The sequence below is a fragment of the Lucilia sericata genome, unplaced genomic scaffold (assembly GCF_015586225.1).
Source record: "Lucilia sericata isolate MDLA Ls3-8-SP2 unplaced genomic scaffold, ASM1558622v1 Contig002014F_arrow, whole genome shotgun sequence".
NCBI lineage: Eukaryota > Metazoa > Arthropoda > Insecta > Diptera > Calliphoridae > Lucilia > Lucilia sericata.
In genome coordinates, this window is record NW_023995879.1 from 37862 (window position 1) to 61095 (window position 23234).

Sequence of the window (23234 nt, forward strand, 5' to 3'; positions counted from 1 at the left end):
TACTAAATAATTTAGTTATAATTTTATAAACATACATATACAAATCAAGGTAGTAACATGGACAAGAAATGGGATCTTAAGACTAAAATTTGTTTGAAACTCTGTTTGTAGGGCTTATCAATTACATTTTAAATTTATTTTATAAATTTGAATTAAAACTAAAGATTTTTACTCCTACATTCTAGATGAAGAAAGAAAAGTGTAAAGAGAGTTCACAAACACTTTTCTTAAGACATCTAGAATCGGAAAACTAACTAGATATATAATTTAAATAAAACATTATTTGGTCTATGGTTAATAATCGAGTTCAAAAAAAGCGTTTCTTTTGGGGAAGTGTTACTTTATCTAAACTACACATTTATTTAAAAAAATCATCAAATAAATATTTTCTATTTTCCAAGTTTTCTCTCAAATTTGCTCTCTCGATAGTTCTTCTATGGTGCGGGCATTGGTGAGTGTTACCCATAAGGGCGCTTGTATGCTGGATAACGAATAACTGTGTTCAGCATCTAGAGAACGTGATTTACGCATAGATGAGGCTCTAGGAGTTGCCTTACGTGTTAGCGGTCTTTGTTCTCCTATACGCTTTTGCCGTTTTAGGGTAAATTGTCTGGGACTTAAGGTAGACATGGGATATTCATTGTGTGTTTGTAAATATTTCACTTTAACTCTCTGTGTATTATCGGCGGATTGCGATTTTGAACTTAACGTTAGAGGTGGTGAACGTGATGTTGTTTTCACATTTATATTTGAGGGCAAGGGCAGCTCTTTTGTTGTTGTTGTTGCTGTGCTGGCTGTTGCTGTTAACGTTGTAGTTAAGGCTTTAGTATTTATAGGACTTGCTATTTTCACGGGCATTTGCTAGCTGCTGGAAAAGGACATTTTATAGGATGTGGTTGAAGATTCCATGGGTGAGTCAGGATTTAAAATTTCTGTTTGGGTCTGCTCTACATCACTGCAGCGTTCCTCTACCACGGTATCTAGTTCCAAAGAGGTAAAACCCTGGCTTAGGCTTCGTTCAGGACGTAGACTGATAGCTCGCGACGATCGGTAATCTAAAACAGAAAAAGCGAAATAGTTAAATCAGAGTTTAACTTGAAAGATAATCACAGCTTAAGCTTAACTATAGTTTCTAATAAACTATTAAAATATTAAAAAAGTGAAGCATACTTATAGGTGTTGATCTAATAATTTAAGATTGCATTCTCTAATATTTTATAGAAGTTAAAAGTCTATTCTTTAACTAAGTTTTTAAACTATTACACTCTAATGTTGAAATCATAACATTGCATACTTTAGGTCATAGTTTGAATACAATATTACTTACCTACATTTAGGAGTAAAATATTTAAAATCTAGATTACAGTCTAGTCTAGTCTATAGTCCAGACTATAGTCTGAACTAAAAGTCCTGTCCGTCACTTAGACAATATATAGTCTATTCTGTAGTCTGAAGTCCAGTCTGTCACTTTGCTATAGACTAGACTATAGACTAGGCTATAGATTAGACTATAGACTAGACTATAGACTAGACTATAGACTAGACTATAGACTAGACTATAGGCTAGACTACAGACTAGACTATAGACTAGACTATAGACTAGACTATAGACTAGACTATAGACTAGACTATAGACTAGACTATAGACTAGACTATAGACTAGACTATAGACTAGACTATAGACTAGACTATAGACTAGACTATAGACTAGACTATAGACTAGACTATAGACTAGACTAGACTAGACTAGACTATAGACTAGACTATAGACTAGACTATAGACTAGACTATAGACTAGACTAGACTATAGACTAGACTATAGACTAGACTATAGACTAGACTATAGACTAGACTATAGACTAGACTATAGACTAGACTATAGACTAGACTATAGACTAGACTATAGACTAGACTATAGACTAGACTATAGACTAGACTATAGACTAGACTATAGACTAGACTAGACTAGACTATAGACTATAGACTAGACTATAGACTAGACTAGACTGGACTATAGACTAGACTTTAGATTAGGCTATAGACTAGACTATAGACTAGACTATAGACTAGATTATATACTAGACTATAGACTAGATTATAGACTAGACTATAGACTAGACTATAGACTAGACTATAGACTAGACTATAGACTAGACTATAGACTAGACTATTGACTAGACTATAGACTAGACTATAGACTAGACTAGACTAGACTATAGACTAGACTATAGACTAGACTATAGACTAGACTATAGACTAGACTATAGACTAGACTATAGACTAGACTATAGACTAGACTATAGACTAGACTATAGACTAGACTATAGACTAGACTATAGACTAGACTATAGACTAGACTATAGACTAGACTATAGACTAGACTATAGACTAGACTAGACTATAGACTATACTATAGACTAACTATAGACTAGACTATAGACTAGACTATAGACTAGACTATAGACTAGACTATAGACTAGACTATAGACTAGACTTAGACTAGACTATAGACTAGACTATAGACTAGACTATAGACTAGACTATAGACTAGACTATAGACTAGACTATAGACTAGACTATAGACTAGACTATAGACTAACTACTATAGACTAGACTATAGACTAGACTATAGACTAGACTATAGACTAGACTATAGACTAGACTATAGACTATACTGACTATAGACTAGACTATAGACTAGACTATAGACTAGACTATAGACTGACTATAGACTAGACTATAGACTAGACTATAGACTAAGACTATAGACTAGACTATAGACTAGGACTAATAGACTAGACTATAGACTAGACTATAACCTAGACTATAGACTAGACTATAGTCTATAGACTAGACTATAGTCTATTAGACTAGTCTAAAGACTACACTAGAGTGATTTTCAGAAAAAAAATTGATTTCTCCTTTTCATAAAACAATTTTTCACATTTAGTTTTCTTCATTTCCTCCCTTCTTCTCTCTTCCATTTTAATTAAACTACTCAGATATTATTATCTTCTAATACCAAAAAACAATTCCCTATTCAATATAGTGAGAAAATGACAAATCGATGCAAATGTAAAAATCGAAAAAACAATCATCATTATCGTTTATAAAACACCAAAAAAAATGATTGAAATGACAGAATTGTCATACAGCAATAAGGAAGAATACGAGATAAAGAAAAGAATTTGTGAAAAAAATTTTGGTAATAAATAGAGGGATAAAAAAAGAAACAAAATAATGTAATAGAATTTTATTGAATACAATTTAACAAAAATATCTGAGAAAATACAAATAGAAAATGGTATAAAAAAAGTTATGAAACAAAATAAGGATAATTGAAAAGGCAATTCTGCCAAGTGAGCTACATACATATCTACATGTGGATATAATGGTTAAAAGCAGAACAATTTGAAAGAATTAAATAATATCTTTAAAGAGATGCGTGGGAAAATTTATGAAAATTTATATAAATTGAGTAATTTCGAGCTAAATATCCAAATTTCGAACATGAGCTAAAAAACTATAGACTAGACTATAGTCGGGACTATAGACTAGACTAGACTAGAGTCGAGATTATAGACTAGAGTATAGACTAGACTAAAGACTATACTATAGACTAGACTATAGACTAGATTAAAGACTATACTATAGACTAGACTAAAGACTATAGACTAGACTATAGACTAGACTATAGACTAGACTATAGACTAGACTATAGACTAGACTATAGACTAGACTATAGACTAGACTATAGGCTAGACTATAGACTAGACTATAGACTAGACTATAGACTAGACTATAGACTAGACTATAGACTAGACTATAGACTGGACTATAGACTAGACTATAGACTAGACTATAGACTAGACTATAGACTAGACTATAGACTAGACTATAGACTAGACTATAGACTAGACTATAGACTAGACTATAGACTAGACTATAGACTAGACTATAGACTAGACTATAGACTAGACTATAGACTAGACTATAGACTAGACTATAGACTAGACTATAGACTAGACTATAGACTAGACTATAGACTAGACTATAGACTAGACTATAGACTAGACTATAGACTAGACTATAGACTAGACTAGACTAGACTAGACTAGACTATAGACTAGACTAGACTATAGACTAGACTAGACTATAGACTAGACTATAGACTAGACTATAGACTAGACTATAGACTAGACTATAGACTACACTATAGACTAGACTATAGACTAGACTATAGACTAGACTATAGACTAGACTATAGACTAGACTATAGACTAGACTAGACTATAGACTAGACTATAGACTAGACTATAGACTAGACTATAGACTAGACTATAGACTAGACTATAGACTAGACTATAAACTAGACTATAGACTAGACTATGGACTAGACTATAGACTAGACTATGGACTAGACTATAGACTAGACTATGGACTAGACTATAAACTAGACTATAGACTACGCTATAACCTAGACTATAGAGTAGACTATAGTTAGACTATAGATTAAACTATAGACTAGACTATGGTCTAGATTATAGACTGGACTATGGACGACTAATATTGCAAAGATATATAACATTTTGTGTTTTTTATCAATTATTTATTTATTTTTTTTAAACACTGTCCTAAGTTTCCACTTCATAAATATGATGATGCGAACCAGGAAATAAAACTTCATAAATTCCTGGCTGTCAGAAGCAATTTTTTCTCACTTGTGCATAGATAATCACAATGCTAAAGTATAAAAAATTGAACATTTTCCATAAAGAAAATTAATGGACAGGCAGTAAAAAGTTATCAAGCAGCATTAACTAAATGAATTAATAAAATAAGGGAAAAAGGCATTAAATTGAAAAAAAAAGTTCAACAAACTTTTTACTGCAAGAAAAATAATTTAAGATTTTTAAAAGGTTTCTACAAACTGCAATAAAATATTAAAATTTTTAAATGTAAAAAAATTATTGCTTTAAAAACACCAGCCCCAATTAAGCCTTAATATATACTATACTTTTCACCAACTCATTATTTCAACTTACATTCATATAAAATAACATTACTATTCCAATTATAATTCTTAGAAGCAATGAAAAAATTTGTTTTTTTCCTACACATTATTTTTAAGCCTAAAATAATGCTCTAACATATTTCAAATAAATTACTCTCATAAGTATGCTTTTATTTTTATGTAAATAAATTGCTAGCTTTCACACACATGTCTATCATTAAAATTAAAAAACTCACAAAAAATATAATAATGAATTTTGTGAGAAAAAATAGTACTACAGCAAAAAAAAATTAAATCAATCATTAATGTAATGAATACTCAGGCTTTTAAAAAAGTTGCTAGGGTTTTTAATGCTGGTTGTTAATGAAAAATACCTAAAAGTATGCTTTACTTTTTTCGTTGCTACTACTAAAACAATCTGTTTATGCACATGCTTGAAATTCAATACAAATGAAATAAATTAATTGTGAATATTTTTGGTTGATTTTTGCTGTTGTTGGGTATGAAAATAAGAGAATAATTATATTGGAATTGTAATGAAATAAATTAAAAATACTTGAAAAATATAAGCAGTTGATGAGAGGCACTTTAAATGGGCTATAACTTAATGAAAAGTGGAAAAATATAAATAATTTTATATAAACTTAATATGTAATATATTTTAAGTAAACTAGACTACAGACCAGACTAAAGACTGAACGATAGAGTAAACTATAAACTAGATTACACTATAGGCTGGACAATAGACTAGAATATAAGTCAGACTATAGACTAGACTATAGACTAGACTATAGACTAGACTATAGACTAGACTATAGACTAGACTATAGACTAGACTAGACTATAGACTAGACTATAGACTAGACTATAGACTATAGACTAGACTATAGACTAGACTATAGACTAGACTATAGACTAGACTATAGACTAGACTATAGACTAGACTATAGACTAGACTATAGACTAGACTATAGACTAGACTAGACTATGGACTAGACTATAGACTAGACTATAGACTAGACTATAAACTACACTATAGACTTAACTATAGACTAGACTATAGACTAGACTATAAACTACACTATAGACTTAACTATAGACTAGACTATAGACTAGACTATAGACTAGACTATAGACTAGACTATAGACTAGACTATAGACTAGACTATAGACTAGACTATAGACTAGACTATAGACTAGACTATAGACTAGACTATAGACTAGACTATAGACTAGACTATAGACTAGACTATATACTAGACTATAGACTAGATTATAGACTAGACTATAGACTGGACTATAGACTAAACTATAGACTAGACTATGGACTTGACTATAGACTAGACTATAGACTAGACTATAGACTAGACTATAGACTTGACTATAAATTAGACTATAGACTAGATAATAGACTAGACTATATATTAGACTATAGACTAGACCATAGGCTAGACTATAGACTAGACCATAGGCTAGACTATAGTCTGGACTGGACCAGACTATAGACTAGACTATAGACTATAGTCTAGACTATAGACTAGACTATAGTCTAGACTATACACTAGACTTTAGACTAGACTATAGACTAGACTATAGACTTGACTATAAATTAGACTATAGACTAGATAATAGACTAGACTATATATTAGACTATAGACTAGACCATAGGCTAGACTATAGACTAGACCATAGGCTAGACTATAGACTGGACTGGACCAGACTATAGACTAAACTATAGACTAGACTATAGACTACACTCTAGATTATAGTCTAGACTATAGACTAGACCATAGGCTAGACTATAGACTAGACCATAGGCTAGACTATAGACTGGACTGGACCAGACTATAGACTAGACTATAGACTATAGGCTACACTATAGACTAGAATATAAACTAGAGTAGACTTTAGACTACACTATACTACATATTAGATTATAGACTAGTCTATAGACTAGACTACTAGACTTTATATATAAAAAAAAGCATTCCACTTTTATCTCTATTAAAAAACTAGTTCATTCATTTAACATTCCATAAAAGAAAAAACAAATGAAAAAAAAAACTAAAACAATACATTACGACATTCAAACTCACTAAGCCTATGTATTGGACTAAATCTGACCAGGCTAACAGCATGGTCCTGCATATCATAATTGCGTCGTCGATCACGTTCTCTAGCCAGCTTAGCACGATGTCGCAAACAGCAGATGACAATAAAAGCCAATATGGGGAAACCGAAAATGCAAGATACTATGGGTATCACAATGGATTCAGGTGAGACTGTAATGAAAAACAAAATTATGCAATATTATTATTTTATAGTTAACTAAAAGTATTTGGTTAGTAATTTTTATAGAGCTAAATTTACTAGGTTTAATAATTTTTTTTGTTTATATTTAACCTTTCTTTTATAACAGTATTTAATTAGGCGTATAAATATAATTAGCATACTTTTGGGGTTAGTTACTTTTTTAAAAATTCGCCCCAAAAGTATACTTAATGTTTTGTTTAAAAAGCATTGTATACAAATTTGTTTTCATGTTTTTCTCATTTATGGCTTTAATAATTTTTGCCCAAATACTTTTTTTAATGTTTTCCAGCAGAAAAAATACCAAAATCTCAAAAGAAAATCTTTTCAAAATGAATGCATTTCACTTTATAAAAATGTATTATTTTGTTTTATGAACCAACAAAATAATAAGTATTTTTCTTTTTATATATTTTTGTATACTTGAAAGGAGAAAAACAAAAAAAAACATAATTCAGTTGGGCTTTTGTTTACAGTTATTCTTTACATTACCACTCCTTACCCTCGCAAAAAAAGTGAAGAAAATAGTTAAAAGAATACAATAAGAAATAGAAGAAAAAAGAATACAGAAAAAACCTAAATTATTTAAAGAAAATTTGCAAAATTTTAAAGTAGTATTTCTGACTACTTTTTTAGGATATTTTGCTTGAATATCAATAATTTAAAAAAAGTAGTATTTTACTACTATTTTTAAAAAAGTAAATTTTTATAGTTTTTGACTATAGAAATGTTATTTTTTCAAAAAAAATCTAACAAATACTGAAAATTTCATGTTAAAAAAAGTAGTGTTTTCTACTACTTTTTTAAAAAATACCCTATTTTTTAGAATTTTCTTTGAAAATTATAAGAAATTGTTTAAATTGCTTAAAATAACACGTTTTAAGAAATTTTTGCTTCAATATTCTCAATTTTAAAAAAGTAGTATTTTACTACTATTTTTGAAAAAGTAAATTTTTTTAGATTTTTTCTATAGAACATTTTATGTTAGAAAAAGTAGTATTTTTTCCATTTTTTTTAAATAATTTATTTTTTAAAAAATTTATTAAAAAAGTTTTAGAAATTGTTAAAATTGCTTAAAATAAGATGTTTCAAGAAATTTTTAATCAAATACTAACATTTTTAAAAAAGTAGTATTTTACTCCTTTTTTTTTAAATAGTAAATTTTTGTAGTTTTTGTCTATATAATTGTAGTTATTGCAAAAAATTTAAATAAATGCTAAAAAATTTATTTGAGAAAAAGTAGTATTTTCTACTACTTTTTTAAAAAATAACTGATTTTTTCAGGATTTTCTTTAAATATTAATCGAAATTGCGTAAATTACCTAAATTAACATGTTTTTAGAAGTTTTTACTCAAATACTAACTTTTTAAAAAAGTAGTATTTTACTACTATTATTAAAAAAAGTGATTTTTCGTACGTTTTATCTATAGAAATGTTGTTGTTACAAAAAATTCAAACAAATGCTAAAAATTTCTTTTTAGAAAATGTAGTATTTTCTACTACTTTTTGCAAAAATATCGTATTTTTCAAAATTTGTTTAAAAAAAGTAAAGAAATTGTTTAAATTACTTAAAATATGTTATTATAAGAAATGTTTTTTCAAATACTAACATTTTTAAAAAAAGTAGAATTTTAACTACTTTTTTTAAATACCTACTTTTTAAGGTTTTTTGTCTCTTAAAGTATAAACTAAGAACTTCATAAAATTCTTTTAAATTCCAATTCATATTCTGAGTTTGTTTAAGTAAACATATTATTATGTTCAAACTACTCACACTCCAAATCCATTTAAATATATACCATTACATTATATCTACACATGTGATTACATCTACTACTCCCTTTTCTTCTCTTATAAAATAAATTATTCCAACATTCTCTACATTCATACATTAATTTATACATATTCATCTGTATGTTTATTTTCATTTACAGTCGTATACATGTTTCTGTCATAAATACTTCATCATCATAAATATTCATAAAAAAAATATGAAAAGCAGAAATAAGATGACTATAATGTTGATGAAAGTTGAAAAAAAGAAAGGATGTGTATAAATTTATGTTATTAACAATATTTGCTTTTTGTGTTAATAAACATACTCTGGGTTCTGGTTTGTTTTATCTACTGGACAACTAATCTTCATTTGGCAAAAATTTAAATTAATGTAAAATAACCTTTAAATAAAATTTAAAGGTTAAATTAACTTTAAAGTTAAATTTTAAAACAAATTAAAGTTATTTCATGTGGCATTACACTAAGGCAGCCATTTTTGTTGTTTATACTTTAATAGCTTGCCAACAAGTCAACAAAACAAACAGTTTTTCAAAATCTAAAAATAAAATTTAACCATCAAAACACATACACACAGTAAAACCTGTGTTTATTAACACATACACACTTTCCTCACAGTTGTCAAAAATAAGTATGAGAATGAGACCCTTTTTCTCAAGAGACTTTTCTTAAAAGGCATCACTAAACAAATATCACACACAGCCATACATACACATCACAAACATACAAAGAAAAAAGTTAAAATAAAACTTTACTACACACAACAAATTAAAGTAAAACAAAGCAAAGGCAATAAGTTAAAGGTCAAAATCAACATTTAAAGTAAATAATCTTGCAGAGTTAATCAAAAATACAGTTAGTACATACATACTTATGTACAGCTGTATATGTTTACTCATATACATATGTATATATACATGTACAAATATGTAAACACATGTTAGTTACTACTATATTTAGTTACACAGTTATTTATCTTAATGTCACCAAAAACTAAAGGTCATTTAAGACAAATACTAATGTTAATACATATAAATAAATGATGTTTTCATATGATTAATTAGATAGCAAAGACGTCATCATTGCTTTGGAATTACTTAGAGAAAGATATGAAATAATATATTCACTAAATTAAGGAAATTTTTCTTAAGAGATGACAGGCTGAGTGGCAATAGAAAAGGAAACAAGTAGACAGCTGTCTAGTTTAAAGTCTGGTTTATAATTTGTTGGATACACTTCACTAAAGTGTAATCAATAGTTTGCTTATAGTCAAGTATAGACTGCTATCTGATCCATAATTAGGGCTGATATGGTCTATAGTGTATGTACTTATAGTCTGTCTCTAGTGTTGCCTAAAGTCTAGTCTATAGTTTGGTCTATAGTATAGTCTCTAGTTAAGACTGTTGTCAATAGTCTGGTAGTCTATAGCCTAGTCTATGGTCTGGTATATAGCCTAATCTATAGTCAGGTCCATAGTCTAATCTATAGTTGGGTCTATAGTGTGATCCATAGTCTATAGTGTAATCAATAGTCTTGTCAACAGTCTGGTGTACGGTGTGATCCATACTCTGGTCTGCAGTCTATAGTGTAATCCATAGTCTGGTCTATAGTGTAATCAATTGTCTGGTCTACAGTCTGGTATATAGTGTGATCCATAGTCTAGTCAATAGTCTGACCTAAAATCTTGTCTATTGTCTGGTTTATAGTCTGTTCAAAAGTCTGGCCTGCAGTCTGATCTTTAGTCTGGTCTATATTTTGGTCTATAGACTAGGTCATAGTCTGTTCTAGTCTGTAGTTTAGTCTGAGACAGCCTTATCTATAGCCTAGTCCATAGCCTAGTCTATAGCCTAGTCCATAGTCTAGTCTATAGTCTAGTCCATAGTCTAGTCCAAAGTGTAGTCTGTAGTCTAGTCCATAGTCTAGTCCAAAGTCTAGTCTATAGTCTAGTCTATAGTCTAGTCTATAGTCTAGTCTATAGTCTAGTCTATAGTCTACTCTATAGTCTAGTCTATAGCCTAGTCTATAGTCTAGTCTATAGTCTAGTCTATAGTCTAGTCTATAGTCTAGTCTATAGTCTAGTCTATAGTCTAGTCTATAGTTTAGTCTATAGTCTAGTCTATAGTCTAGACTATAGTCTAGTCTATAGTCTAGTCTATAGTCTAGTCTAGTCTATATTCTAATCTATAGTATAGTCTAGACTATAGTCTAGACTATAGACTAGACTATAGACTAGACTATAGACTAGACTATAGTCTAGTCTAGACTAGACTATAGACTAGACTTTGGACTAGACTATGGACTAGACTATAGACTACACTTTGGACTAGACTAGACTATAGTCTAGTCTATAGTCTAGTCAATAGTCTAGTCTATAGCCTAGTCTATAGTCTAGTCAATAGTCTAGTCTATAGTCTAGTCTATAGTCTAGTCTATAGTCTAGTCTATAGTCTAGTCTATAGTCTAGTCTATAGTCTAGTCTATAGTCTAGTCTATAGTCTAGTCTATAGTCTAGTCTATAGTCTAGTCTATAGTCTAGTCTATAGTCTAGTCTATAGTCTAGTGTATAGTCTAGTCTATAGTCTAGTCTATAGTCTAGTCTATAGTCTAGTCTATAGTCTAGTGTATAGTCTAGTCTATAGTCTAGTCTATAGTCTAGTCTATAGTCTAGTCTATAGTCTAGTCTATAGTCTAGTCTAGTCTATAGTCTAGTCTATAGTCTAGTCAATAGTCTAGTCTACAGTCTAGTCTATAGGTTAGTCTATAGTCTAGTCCATAGTCTAGTCTATAGTCTAGTCTATAGTCTAGTCTATAGTCTAGTCTATAGCTAGTCTAGTCTATATTCTAGTCTATAGTCTAGCTTCTAGTCTTAGTGTCTATAGTCTAGGTAAGTCTGTCATAGTCTATCTATAGTCTATCTATAGCTATCTATAGTCTAGTCTATAGTTAGTATAGTTATCGATAGTAGTTGACTATATTATAGTCTATAGTCTATCATAGCAGTCATAGTCTAGTCATAGCTAGTCTATAGTCTATAGTCTAGTCTATAGTTAGTCTATAGTCTAGTCTATAGTCTAGTCTATAGTCTAGTCTATAGTCTAGTCTATAGTCTAGTCTAGTCTATATATAGTCTAGTCTTAGTTAGCTATAGTCTAGTCTATAGTCTAGTCTATAGTCATAGTCATAGTCTAGTCTATAGTCTAGTCTATAGTCTAGTCTATAGTCAGTCCATAGTCTTAGTCTATAGTCTAGTCTATAGTCTAGTCTATCGTCTAGTCTATGTCAGTCTAGTCTATACTTTAGTCTATAGTCTAGTCTTATAGTCTAGTCTATAAGTCTGTCTAGTCCTATATTTAGTCTCTAGTCTAGTCTATATTCTAGTCTATAGTCTAGTCTATAGCTTAGTCTATAGTCTAGTCTATAGTCTAGTGCTATAGTCTAGTCTATAGTCTAGTCTATTAGTCTAGTCTATAGTCTAGTCTATAGTCTAGTCTATAGTCTAGTCTATAGTCTAAGTATATACGTTCTAGTCCTATAGTCTAGGTCTATAGTCTAGTCTATAGTCTAGTCTATAGTCTAGTCTATAGTCTAGTCTATAGTCTAGTCTATAGTCTAGTCTATAGTCTAGTCTATAGTCTAGTCTATAGTCTAGTCTATAGTCTAGTCTATAGTCTAGTCTATAGTCTAGTCTATAGTCTAGTCTATAGTCTAGTCTATAGTCTAGTCTATAGTCTAGTCTATAGTCTAGTCTATAGTCTAGTCTATAGTCTAGTCTATAGTCTAGTCTATAGTCTAGTCTATAGTCTAGTCTATAGTCTAGTCTATAGTCTAGTCTATAGTCTAGTCTATAGTCTAGTCTATAGTCTAGTCTATAGTCTAGTCTATAGTCTAGTCTATAGTCTAGTCTATAGTCTAGTCTATAGTCTAGTCTATAGTCTAGTCTATAGTCTAGTCTATAGTCTAGTCTATAGTCTAGTCTATAGTCTAGTCTATAGTCTAGTCTATAGTCTAGTCTATAGTCTAGTCTATAGTCTAGTCTATAGTCTAGTCTATAGTCTAGTCTATAGTCTAGTCTATAGTCTAGTCTATAGTCTAGTCTATAGTCTATAGTCTAGGTCTATAGCCTAGTCTATAGTCTAGTCAATAGTCTAGTCTATAGTCTAGTCTATAGTCTAGTCTATTGTCTAGTCTATAGTCTAGTCTATAGTCTAGTCTATAGCCTAGTCTATAGTCTAGTCAATAGTCTAGTCTATAGCCTAGTCTATAGTCTAGTCTAAAGTCTAGTCAATAGTCTAGTCTATAGCCTAGTCTATAGTCTAGTCAATAGTCTAGTCAATAGTCTAGTCTATAGTCTAGTCTATAGTCTAGTCTATAGTCTAGTCTATAGTCTAGTCTATAGTCTAGTCTATAGTCTAGTCTATAGCTAGTCTATAGCCTAGTCTATAGTCTAGTCTATAGTCTAGTCTATAGTCTAGTCTATAGTCTAGTCTATAGTCTATTCTATAGTCTAGTCTATAGTCTAGTCCATAGTCTAGTCTATAGTCTAGTCTATATTCTAGTCTATATTCTAGTCTATAGTCTAGTCTATAGTCTAGTCTATAGTCTAGTCTATAGTCTAGTCTAGTCTATAGTCTAGTCTAGTCTATAGTCTAGTCTATATTGTAGTCTAGTCTATAGTCTAGTCTATAGTGTAGTCTAGTCTATAGTCTAGTCTATAGATTCTGTATTCCGAAACAAATCAAAAAAATTTTTCGTTTGAAACTTCAGCTCCCACCTCTCCTTTTAATTGCAACATAATAAATATTTAACCTTAAATCTAAATTTATTTAACACCCCACAACTTACCTGTAGGATAAACAATTATTGTAGTGGCACGATTTTTATTTCCGGCTATAAATGTTGCCACCGTTTGGGCAGTTGGAAAGGCGGTGGTTGTTTCCAAATGATGGCTGCCATTCGATAATGACGACACAGCCATATCGGCTGCTGCAGCATAGCCGTCAAATGTGTTTGCCTGCTCAATAACACCACCACTGCTAACACTTCCTCCTCCTGCGGACGTTTTACCACCTATAAGACCATCATATACCTGAGAGTCTAAAGCATGGGAGATGGCAGCGGAAGCGGAATCTGGGGCAGAGTTTGAAAATGATGAAGTATATTGAGCTGTATAATCACTTAGATTTGTTTTAGCCACATGGGCTAAAGTTTTATTGAAAAAATTCTTTATGCTGGTGGTATTAAATGGTATCGTGGGAAAGGAGTTCGTGGAGGTGGAAATGTCAGCAGCTTTATGAGCTGTAGCGGAGGAGGAGGAAGAAGAAGAAGAGGCAAAAGAAGTATTAGAAAATAAGGCAGATTGATGATGTTGTTTCCTTTGTGTAGCCAGACTTTTAGTATTATTATTGGTAACGTCGTCATTCATTATTGTTGGTGTAGTTATAGGCGGCGGCAGCATTATTTATTTTACTACTTCTCCTTTTAAATTTTTTTATTTCGTTTTGTTTCTATTACTAAGTGTTCGGTTGTTGTTTTTTGTTCGTTGTTGTTGGTTTATTTTCCTTTTGAGTAAGAGATTATGTTGATGCCGCTATTATTATTGTTGTTGCTGTTGGGTTTTATTGTTTTTTTCTGCCTTTGATATATTGTCGTTGCATTTGTATTGATTTATATTGACATTTGTGTTGTTTTATATTTTCTTTTTATTTTTCATTATTAAGCAAAAATATTTTTTGTTGTTGCTGCTGCTCTTTTTTATATTTTCTTACATTTTAACTGTCATATTTTAGGATTTACTGTTGATTTTTATGTTTTTGTAATGGTTGGTTAGTCAACATTTTTCTTTTAATATTTTAGGGATTTAAAATTGTTTTTTTTTTCAGTTCAATGTTTATTTATTTTATTGTTGTTTTTTGTAATTAAATTTCTATGGAAACAAGTGTAAATAGTAGTTTATTATTTGAACACACAAAGTCTGTATTTATTTTGCTATAAATTGCAATTTATATTTTGGTTTTCTGCTTTATTTAAAAGATCTTTTGTAAATAGAAATGTTTATGGAATGATTTATTAGTTTGTTTGTTAAAGAATTCACTTCAATTTAAAAAAAAGTTATTGAAGCGTATACTTAATAAATAAATGTGCTTAATAAAATATATTACTCATACGGTCCGTTAAACCTTTAAAATTTGATTTGAAACTGGGAATCTCAACAGAACTATAGCATGGCCTTTGGTCTAGCATCTAGCCTAATATATGGCCTGTTATCTTAACTGGAGTATAGTCTAGTATATAGTCTATAATCAAATTTGTAGTCTCTACTATATTTGTAGTCTACTATTAATATAAACCAGTTTATAGTCTACAGTTAGTTTAGTCCACTGAATAATCCACAGTCTAGTATATAGTCCAGTCCGTAGTCTTGTATAGAGGCTAATCTATAGTCTAGTCCATAGTCTAGTCTATAGTCTATAGTCTAGTCTATAGTCTAGTCTATAGTCTAGTCTATAGTCTAGTCTATAGTCTAGTCTATAGTCTAGTCTATAGTCTAGTCTATAGTCTAGTCTATAGTCTAGTCTATAGTCTAGTCTATAGTCTAGTCTATAGTCTAGTCTATAGTCTAGTCTATAGTCTAGTCTATAGTCTAGTCTATAGTCTAGTCTATAGTCTAGTCTATAGTCTAGTCTATAGTCTAGTCTATAGTCTAGTCTATAGTCTAGTCTATAGTCTAGTCTATAGTCTAGTCTATAGTCTAGTCTATAGTCTAGTCTAGTCTATAGTCTAGTCTATAGTCTAGTCTATAGTCTAGTCTATAGTCTAGTCTATAGTCTAGTCTATAGTCTAGTCTATAGTCTAGTCTATAGTCTAGTCTATAGTCTAGTCTATAGTCTAGTCTATAGTCTAGTCTATAGTCTAGTCTATAGTCTAGTCTATAGTCTAGTCTATAGTCTAGTCTATAGTCTAGTCTATAGTCTAGTCTATAGTCTAGTCTATAGTCTAGTCTATAGTCTAGTCTATAGTCTAGTCTATAGTCTAGTCTATAGTCTAGTCTAGTCTATAGTCTAGTCTATAGTCTAGTCTATAGTCTAGTCTATAGTCTAGTCTATAGTCTAATCTATAGACAAGACTATAGACCAGACTGTATACTATACCAGACTGTCCAGTCTATAGTCTATAGCATAGTCTTTAGTCTAGTCTATAGTCTAGTCTATAGTCTAGTTTATGGTCTAGTCTATTGTTTAGTCTATAGTCAACTCTATAGTCTAGTCTTTAGAATAGTCTTTAGTCTTCTTTATAGTCAACTCTATAGTCTAGTCTTTAGGATAGTCTTTAGTCTTCTTTATAGAGTAATATATAGTCTAGTTTATAGTCTAGTTTATGGTTTAGTCTATTGTTTAGTCTATAGTCAAGTCTATGGTCTAATCTTTAGTCAAGTCTAGTCTTTAATCTGTTCTATAGTCTAGTCTATAATATTCTATTGACTAGTCTATAGTCTATTCTGTAGTATAGTCATGCATATAGTCTAGTCTATAGTCTAGTCTATAGTGTAGTCTATAGTCTGTTCAATAATATATTCGATTTATTAAACAGAAATCCCAAACGGTTATAAATCTGTAATTTAATTACCTTGACAAACTGTATCCAAAAAGTTATTTCTGTAGCTTTCAATTTTAATACTTCATAATTAATTTAAAAGGCTCTCCTTTAATTACTTCCTTTCTTTTTAAAAATAGCAGTAAATTTAATTTGCTCAGTAATGGTAAAGCTATTAAATTACTCGCTGAATATTTGTTATGTGATCCAAAGCGTATGAGTGTTTTTTTAATTTATTTAAAATCTACTTACAATATTTAACATACGCCCCCATGTACAATTGGTATTTGCTCTTTAAACCCCTTTCATTTTAAACTTTAACAGATGAGTGAGTGATGTTGATAAATTAAATTTTCTGCCAACATATGGTAAAATTATTTTAACAAAAAAATATAAATTAAATACAACGTTAATGCGCATTAAGAAAGAAATAAAGTAAATACACTTTTTTTGCACAAAATTTCAAAAGGAAGGAAGACATTTAATACAATTTCTTGGCAATTTGTTAAACAGAGTTAAATGAGTGACATTAAGTTAAGAAAAACGCAAGTATGAATAAAGTATTAACTTTGAAATTTATGTTTAAGTAGGTGGAATTTATTTTCAGATGAATGAGATATTATAAAAGTAAAAAGTATTTATTTTGAAAGGAATATTTGAAAGTTTAAGTTTTAGCAAAAATGTCATTAAAGAAGGAACAAATTTGACAAATTTAAGAAAATAAAATTTGTTTCAATACTTAAGACGAAAACGGAGATGAAATGAGAAGTCAAAAGTCATTTAAATGCAATTTAAAAAGCATTTTTTAAAGAAGTATTTTTTTGAAAAAGTCTAGTCAATAGTCTTGTCCAGCCTAGTCTACCGTCTAGTCTATATTTAGTTCATATTTATATATAGTCTAGTTTGTAGTCTAATCTTTACTCTAGTTTAAAGTCTAGTCTGTACTCTAGTCTTTACTCTAGTCTATGGTCTGGTCTGTTGTCTAGTCTTACTCTATTCTAAAGTCTAGTCTATGGTCTGGTCTATTGTTTAGTCTGTAGTGGAGTATATATTCTAGGGTATATTGTAGTCTATAGTATAGTCTGGTCTACAGTCTAGTCTATAGTCTAGTCTAGTCTAAAGTCTAGTCTATAGTCTAGTCTATAGTCTAGTCTATAGTCTAGTCTATAGTCTAGTCTATAGTCTAGTCTATAGCCTAGTCTATAGTCTAGTCTATAGTCTAGTCTATAGTCTAGTCTATAGTCGAGTCTATAATCTAGTATATAGTCTAGTCTATTGCCTAGTCTATAGTCTAGTCTATAGTCTAGTCTATAGTCTAGTCTATAGTCTAGTCTATAGTCTAGTCAATAGTCTAGTCTATAGTCTAGTCTATAGTCTAGTCTATAGTCTAGTCTATAGTCTAGTCTATAGTCTAGTCTATAGTCTAGTCTATAGTCTAGTCTATAGTCTAGTCTATAGTCTAGTCTATAGTCTAGTCTATAGTCTAGTCTATAGTCTAGTCTATAGTCTAGTCTATAGTCTAGTCTATAGTCTAGTCTATAGTCTAGTCTATAGTCTAGTCTATAGTCTAGTCTATAGTCTAGTCTATAGTCTAGTCTATAGTCTAGTCTATAGTCTAGTCTAGTCTATAGTCTAGTCTATAGTCTAGTCTATAGTCTAGTCTATAGTCTAGTCTATAGTCTAGTCTATAGTCTAGTCTAGTCTAGTCTATAGTCTAGTCTATAGTCTAGTCTATAGTCTAGTCTATAGTCTAGTCTATAGTCTAGTCTATAGTCTAGTCTATAGTCTAGTCTAGTCTATAGTCTAGTCTATAGTCTAGTCTATAGTCTAGTCTATAGTCTAGTCTAGTCTAGTCTATAGTCTAGTCTATAGTCTAGTCTATAGTCTAGTCTATAGTCTAGTCTATAGTCTAGTCTATAGTCTAGTCTATAGTCTAGTCTATAGTCTAGTCTAGTCTATAGTCTAGTCTATAGTCTAGTCTATAGTCTAGTCTATAGTCTAGTCTATAGTCTAGTCTATAGTCTAGTCTATAGTCTAGTCTGTAGTCTAGTCTATAGTCTAGACTACAGTCTAGTCTTTAGTCTAGTCTATAGTATAATCAATAATCTATTCTGTAGTCTAGTCTATAGTCTAGTCTATAATTTAGTTTATAGTCTAATCAATAGTCTATTCTATAGGCTAGACTATACTCTAGTCTATAGTGTAGTCTAGTCTATAATCTAATCTATGGTCTAGTCTACAGCCTAGCCTATGATCTAGCCTATTATATAATATTCAAAGTTGATTCTATTGTTTTTATTCTTTTTTTATAAATTTTTAAAATTTTTCATTATTAATGAAACTTTTTTGTAATCTTTTTTCTTAAATTTCATTAAACATTAGTTTTTTTGTAGTTTTATATATTTTTATTTACAAAAGATTCCTTTTATTTCAATAACTTTCAATTATTTGATTAATATCTTTTCCTTATTTTCTTTTTAAATTGTTTTTATTAACAAACACTTGCAATTTAATTCAATTTATTATTTTTATTAACTAACTATTAATATTGTTATTGAAACCTCTGCTTTTTTTGCTTGTATGTAGTATATCATTCTATTTGCCTGCTGTTTAATATCCCTTTTACTCTCACATCAGTTTGTCATCATCATCATCATCACAATTCACTTTTTAACACTTCATAAAGTTTATAAACAAAGCGCACACACAAGCATTCATCTATACCATACACACAAATCCCTGTTGTTTATCATTTAGTATGTAGTATTTGTTGTTTTTCAATTACATTTCATTTCTATGCAAGTATAGTTGCTTTTGTTGTTATTATTGTGTATTATTTTCTTTTATATTTTATTGTTATTATTACTACTGTACTGTTGTGTTTTAAAACACAATAACACCACACTTTGTCACACACCCACACAAACTCTCAATTTAGCAACCGCAATCATACACTCCTCTCCTGTGGTGTTGATTACAATTCTCTCATTTTTGTTTTTTATTTTTATTACTAACGGTGTAATGTTAAATGTAAACAGGTTTTGTTTATATATTTCTTGTCATCAATCCGTTACTTTAAAATTTAAGAGTGTTGTTATTTTTTTTAATTATACACTTTTGTTTTCCGCCGTTTTTTCTTATTCAATGTTCCACGTATCCTTGCCGCCTTAAAACTAAAATAAATTTTGCAATGTTATTTGCTTTTATACTTGCCACACTTTCCAGTGTTGCTAAAGAGTACAACAAAAGAGAATATTCTATTTATCTTTGAAAAGCGAAAAACTTAAGAGTATTTAATATTAAAAGAAAAATGTTTAGAGGGAAATCTCTTAATATTTTCAAACTTAAATAATACAATTTTTATTACTATTGCTATAAATAATCTTCAAAAGTGCATATTTAAAAGAAATTGTTAATAAATTTAAAATTTATTAGAATATTTAATTTACATTTGTTTAAAATGAGTCAATGGTAAATTGACTTGGCCATAAATTTGACTCTGTACTAGACTATAGTCTAGACTGTAGACTAGACTAGAAACTAGCCTATAGACTAGACTAGACTATAGACTAGACTATAGGCTAGACTATAGACTAGACTATAGACTAGACTATAGACTAGACTATAGACTAGACTATAGACTAGACTGTAGGCTAGACTATAGACTAGACTATAGACTAGACTATAGACTAGACTATAGACTAGACTATAGACTAGACTATAGACTAGACTATAGACTAGACTATAGACTAGACTATAGACTAGACTATAGACTAGACTATAGACTAGACTATAGACTAGACTATAGACTAGACTATAGACTAGACTATAGACTAGACTATAGACTAGACTATAGACTAGACTATAGACTAGACTATAGACTAGACTATAGACTAGACTATAGACTAGACTATAGACCAGACTAGACTAGACTATAGACTAGACTAGACTAGACTATAGACTAGACTATAGACTAGACTATAGACTAGACTATAGACTAGACTATAGACTAGACTATAGACTAGACTATAGACTAGATAGACTATAGACTAGACTATAGACTAGACTATAGACTAGACTATAGACTAGACTAGACTAGACTAGACTAGACTATAGACTAGACTATAGACTAGACTATAGACTAGACTATAGACTAGACTAGACTAGACTATAGACTAGACTATAGACTAGACTAGACTAGACTATAGACTAGACTATAGACTAGACTAGACTAGACTATAGACTAGACTATAGACTAGACTATAGACTAGACTATAGACTAGACTATAGACTAGACTATAGACTAGACTATAGACTAGACTATAGACTAGACTATAGACTAGACTATAGACTAGACTATAGACTAGACTATAGACTAGACTATAGACTAGACTATAGACTAGACTATAGACTAGACTATAGACTAGACTATAGACTAGACTATAGACTAGACTATAGACTAGACTATAGACTAGACTATAGACTACTATAGACTATACTATAGACTAGACTTAGACTAGACTATAGAGACTAGACTATAGACTAGACTAAGACTATAGACTAGACTACTAGACTATAGACATAGACTATAGACTAGACTATAGACTAGACTATAGACTAGACTATAGACTAGACTATAGACTAGACTATAGACTAGACTATAGACTAGACTATAGACTAGACTATAGACTATAGACTATAGACTAGACTATAGACTAGACTAAGAATGACTAGACTATAGACTAGACTATAGACTAGACTATAAACTAGACTATAGACTAGACTATAGGCTAAACTATAGACTAGACTATTAACCTAAACTGTAGACTACACTTTTTTTTTATTCAATTTTTTTATTCAATTTAGAATTTTTATTGATGTTCAATTTCTTGTATATTTGTTTAAGTATTTTTTATTGTTTATAACACATTGTTTTATGTTATTAAACAATTTTTTTTAATTTTCTATTTTATGATATCATTTCTTCTCGCCAGCAAATGACCTTAAACTTGTTTAATCATTTAAGCATCAAAATATTCTTAATTTTTATTTCAATTTCCATCAAAATTTATTTAACACTTTCAATATGTTAATCATTGATTCAGTAAAAAAAAATCAAATTTCCTAACACTTTAATAAAAAAAAGAATATTTAATGCAATTTAGTTTGTTTGATATTAAATTTAAACTTGTGACGTAAATGTTTTTATTTTGATTGGATTTTGGCTTAGTTTTATTTTATTAATAGGGAAAGAAAACAACAATTTAGTTTTGTTAAAATAGAAAAGAAATTGCCATAAATATTAAAGAATTTTTAATTTAATTTTGCTAAATTTATTAGGACTTTTAAAAGTTTTATAAATTTTCTTTAAATTTCTTTAATGGTTAAGCAATTGCATTGTTTACATTTTGTATAAAAAACAAAATAATTTCATTTTATATGGCAACATTGTTGTCAACTCTTGACAATGTCAACATTGTTTTGTTTACATTTTTGGTGCATTTTCTCTTTGACAGTTGCAGCATTTGCAAATAAAGCTAATTTTTTAAAGAATCTTTGGTAAATATGTTTTTTTATAGATTTTACTGTACATTTTATTATAAATATATTATTAAATTTAGAAATCTAATAAATTTTCTTTAAATTAATTTAATGTACATCAAAATTCAATTTACTGTTTCAATAGCTTTCTCACATTACCAATTTGTTTGTTTGTTGTGTTTTGCTTTCATTTGTTTTTGTTTGAAAAATCACGTTTAGTGAAAATAAACATTTTCCTAAAAGGCCATAAACATTTCAGAAAATTTTCATTTTCAATTAAAATTTAATTTACGAGCCATTTGTTAGTAATTAATGAGTCATTTAAGGCAAATATAAAAAAATCTATTAATAAACTGTGAAAAACATTGGTTACCCTTTCTATGACCCCTACATGTCAATTAGGCAACTAAAGTAATTTGGTTTTAAACCTGAATACTTTATTATTAATAAAATTGTTGTAGACATTTTAAAATTTATCCAGAATAAGGGTTTTTTTATTATTTGTCTAATTGATTAAATGTCAAATAAATTCGTCGAAGTTTAGACAAAAACCCTTATGCCACTTTTCTGTTTTATAGCAGAGAAACCTTTCTCCAAACAAAGACATAAACCTTTAAATAAGTTAAGTAACAAACCCAAGCAAAGACAGAGGTTTCAAGTTAATTCCCTCGACAAAAATTACGATTTCAGCCGTTAACGACAAGCGACAAACAGCAAGTTTGATTTGTTTGTGTTTAAACAGTTTGCCGAATAATTAGAAGAACATTTTAAATAATTAAGGGAAACTCTAGGCTATAGACTAGACTACAGATTAGACAATATACAAGGCTATAGGTTAGACTATATACTGGACTATAGACTATAATATAGACTACAAAACAGACTAACCTATGGAAAAGAATTTCACTAGATTCGACATTAGAGTATATAATAGACTAAACTGTAGTCTAGTCTATAGACTAGACTATAGACTAGACTATAGAC

General features: G+C 29.6%; 2 protein-coding genes across 14 annotated transcripts; both read right to left on the bottom strand.

The window, feature by feature from the left end:
- Window positions 1-15: 15 nt before the first annotated feature.
- On the bottom strand, window positions 16-896 carry LOC119613221. The gene has a single exon (XM_037969176.1). The coding sequence runs from the start codon at window positions 856-858 to the stop codon at window positions 409-411; it is 450 nt and encodes a 149-aa protein (XP_037825104.1). The 5' UTR covers window positions 859-896; the 3' UTR covers window positions 16-408.
- LOC119613219 (putative GPI-anchored protein pfl2) lies at window positions 834-19867 on the bottom strand. 13 transcript variants are annotated; one of them, XM_037969173.1, is made up of 4 exons: window positions 19725-19867; window positions 13962-15104; window positions 7096-7296; window positions 834-1055 (listed from the first exon to the last, which is right to left on the bottom strand). In XM_037969173.1, the coding sequence occupies exons 2-4, from the start codon at window positions 14572-14574 to the stop codon at window positions 862-864; spliced, it is 1008 nt and encodes a 335-aa protein (XP_037825101.1). In that variant the 5' UTR covers window positions 14575-15104; window positions 19725-19867; the 3' UTR covers window positions 834-861. The 13 variants fall into 13 exon arrangements, with proteins under 13 accessions (XP_037825101.1, XP_037825099.1, XP_037825100.1 ...); XM_037969171.1 differs by having other exon boundaries at window positions 13962-15133; XM_037969172.1 differs by having other exon boundaries at window positions 13962-15151.
- Between the last annotated feature and the right edge of the window lie 3367 nt (window positions 19868-23234).

Excerpts from the sequence above, each read along its gene's own strand:
- LOC119613219 (XM_037969173.1), bottom strand. The coding sequence starts at position 14,574 with ATGCTGCCGCCGCCTATAACTACACCAACAATAATGAATGACGACGTT. Across the intron at positions 7,297-13,961 it reads AATAATTGTTTATCCTACAG|TCTCACCTGAATCCATTGTG; the intron begins GTAAGTTGTGGG and ends TTTTCATTACAG. Across the intron at positions 1,056-7,095 it reads GCTTAGTGAGTTTGAATGTC|ATTACCGATCGTCGCGAGCT; the intron begins GTAATGTATTGT and ends TTTCTGTTTTAG.
- LOC119613221 (XM_037969176.1), bottom strand. The coding sequence starts at position 858 with ATGCCCGTGAAAATAGCAAGTCCTATAAATACTAAAGCCTTAACTACA.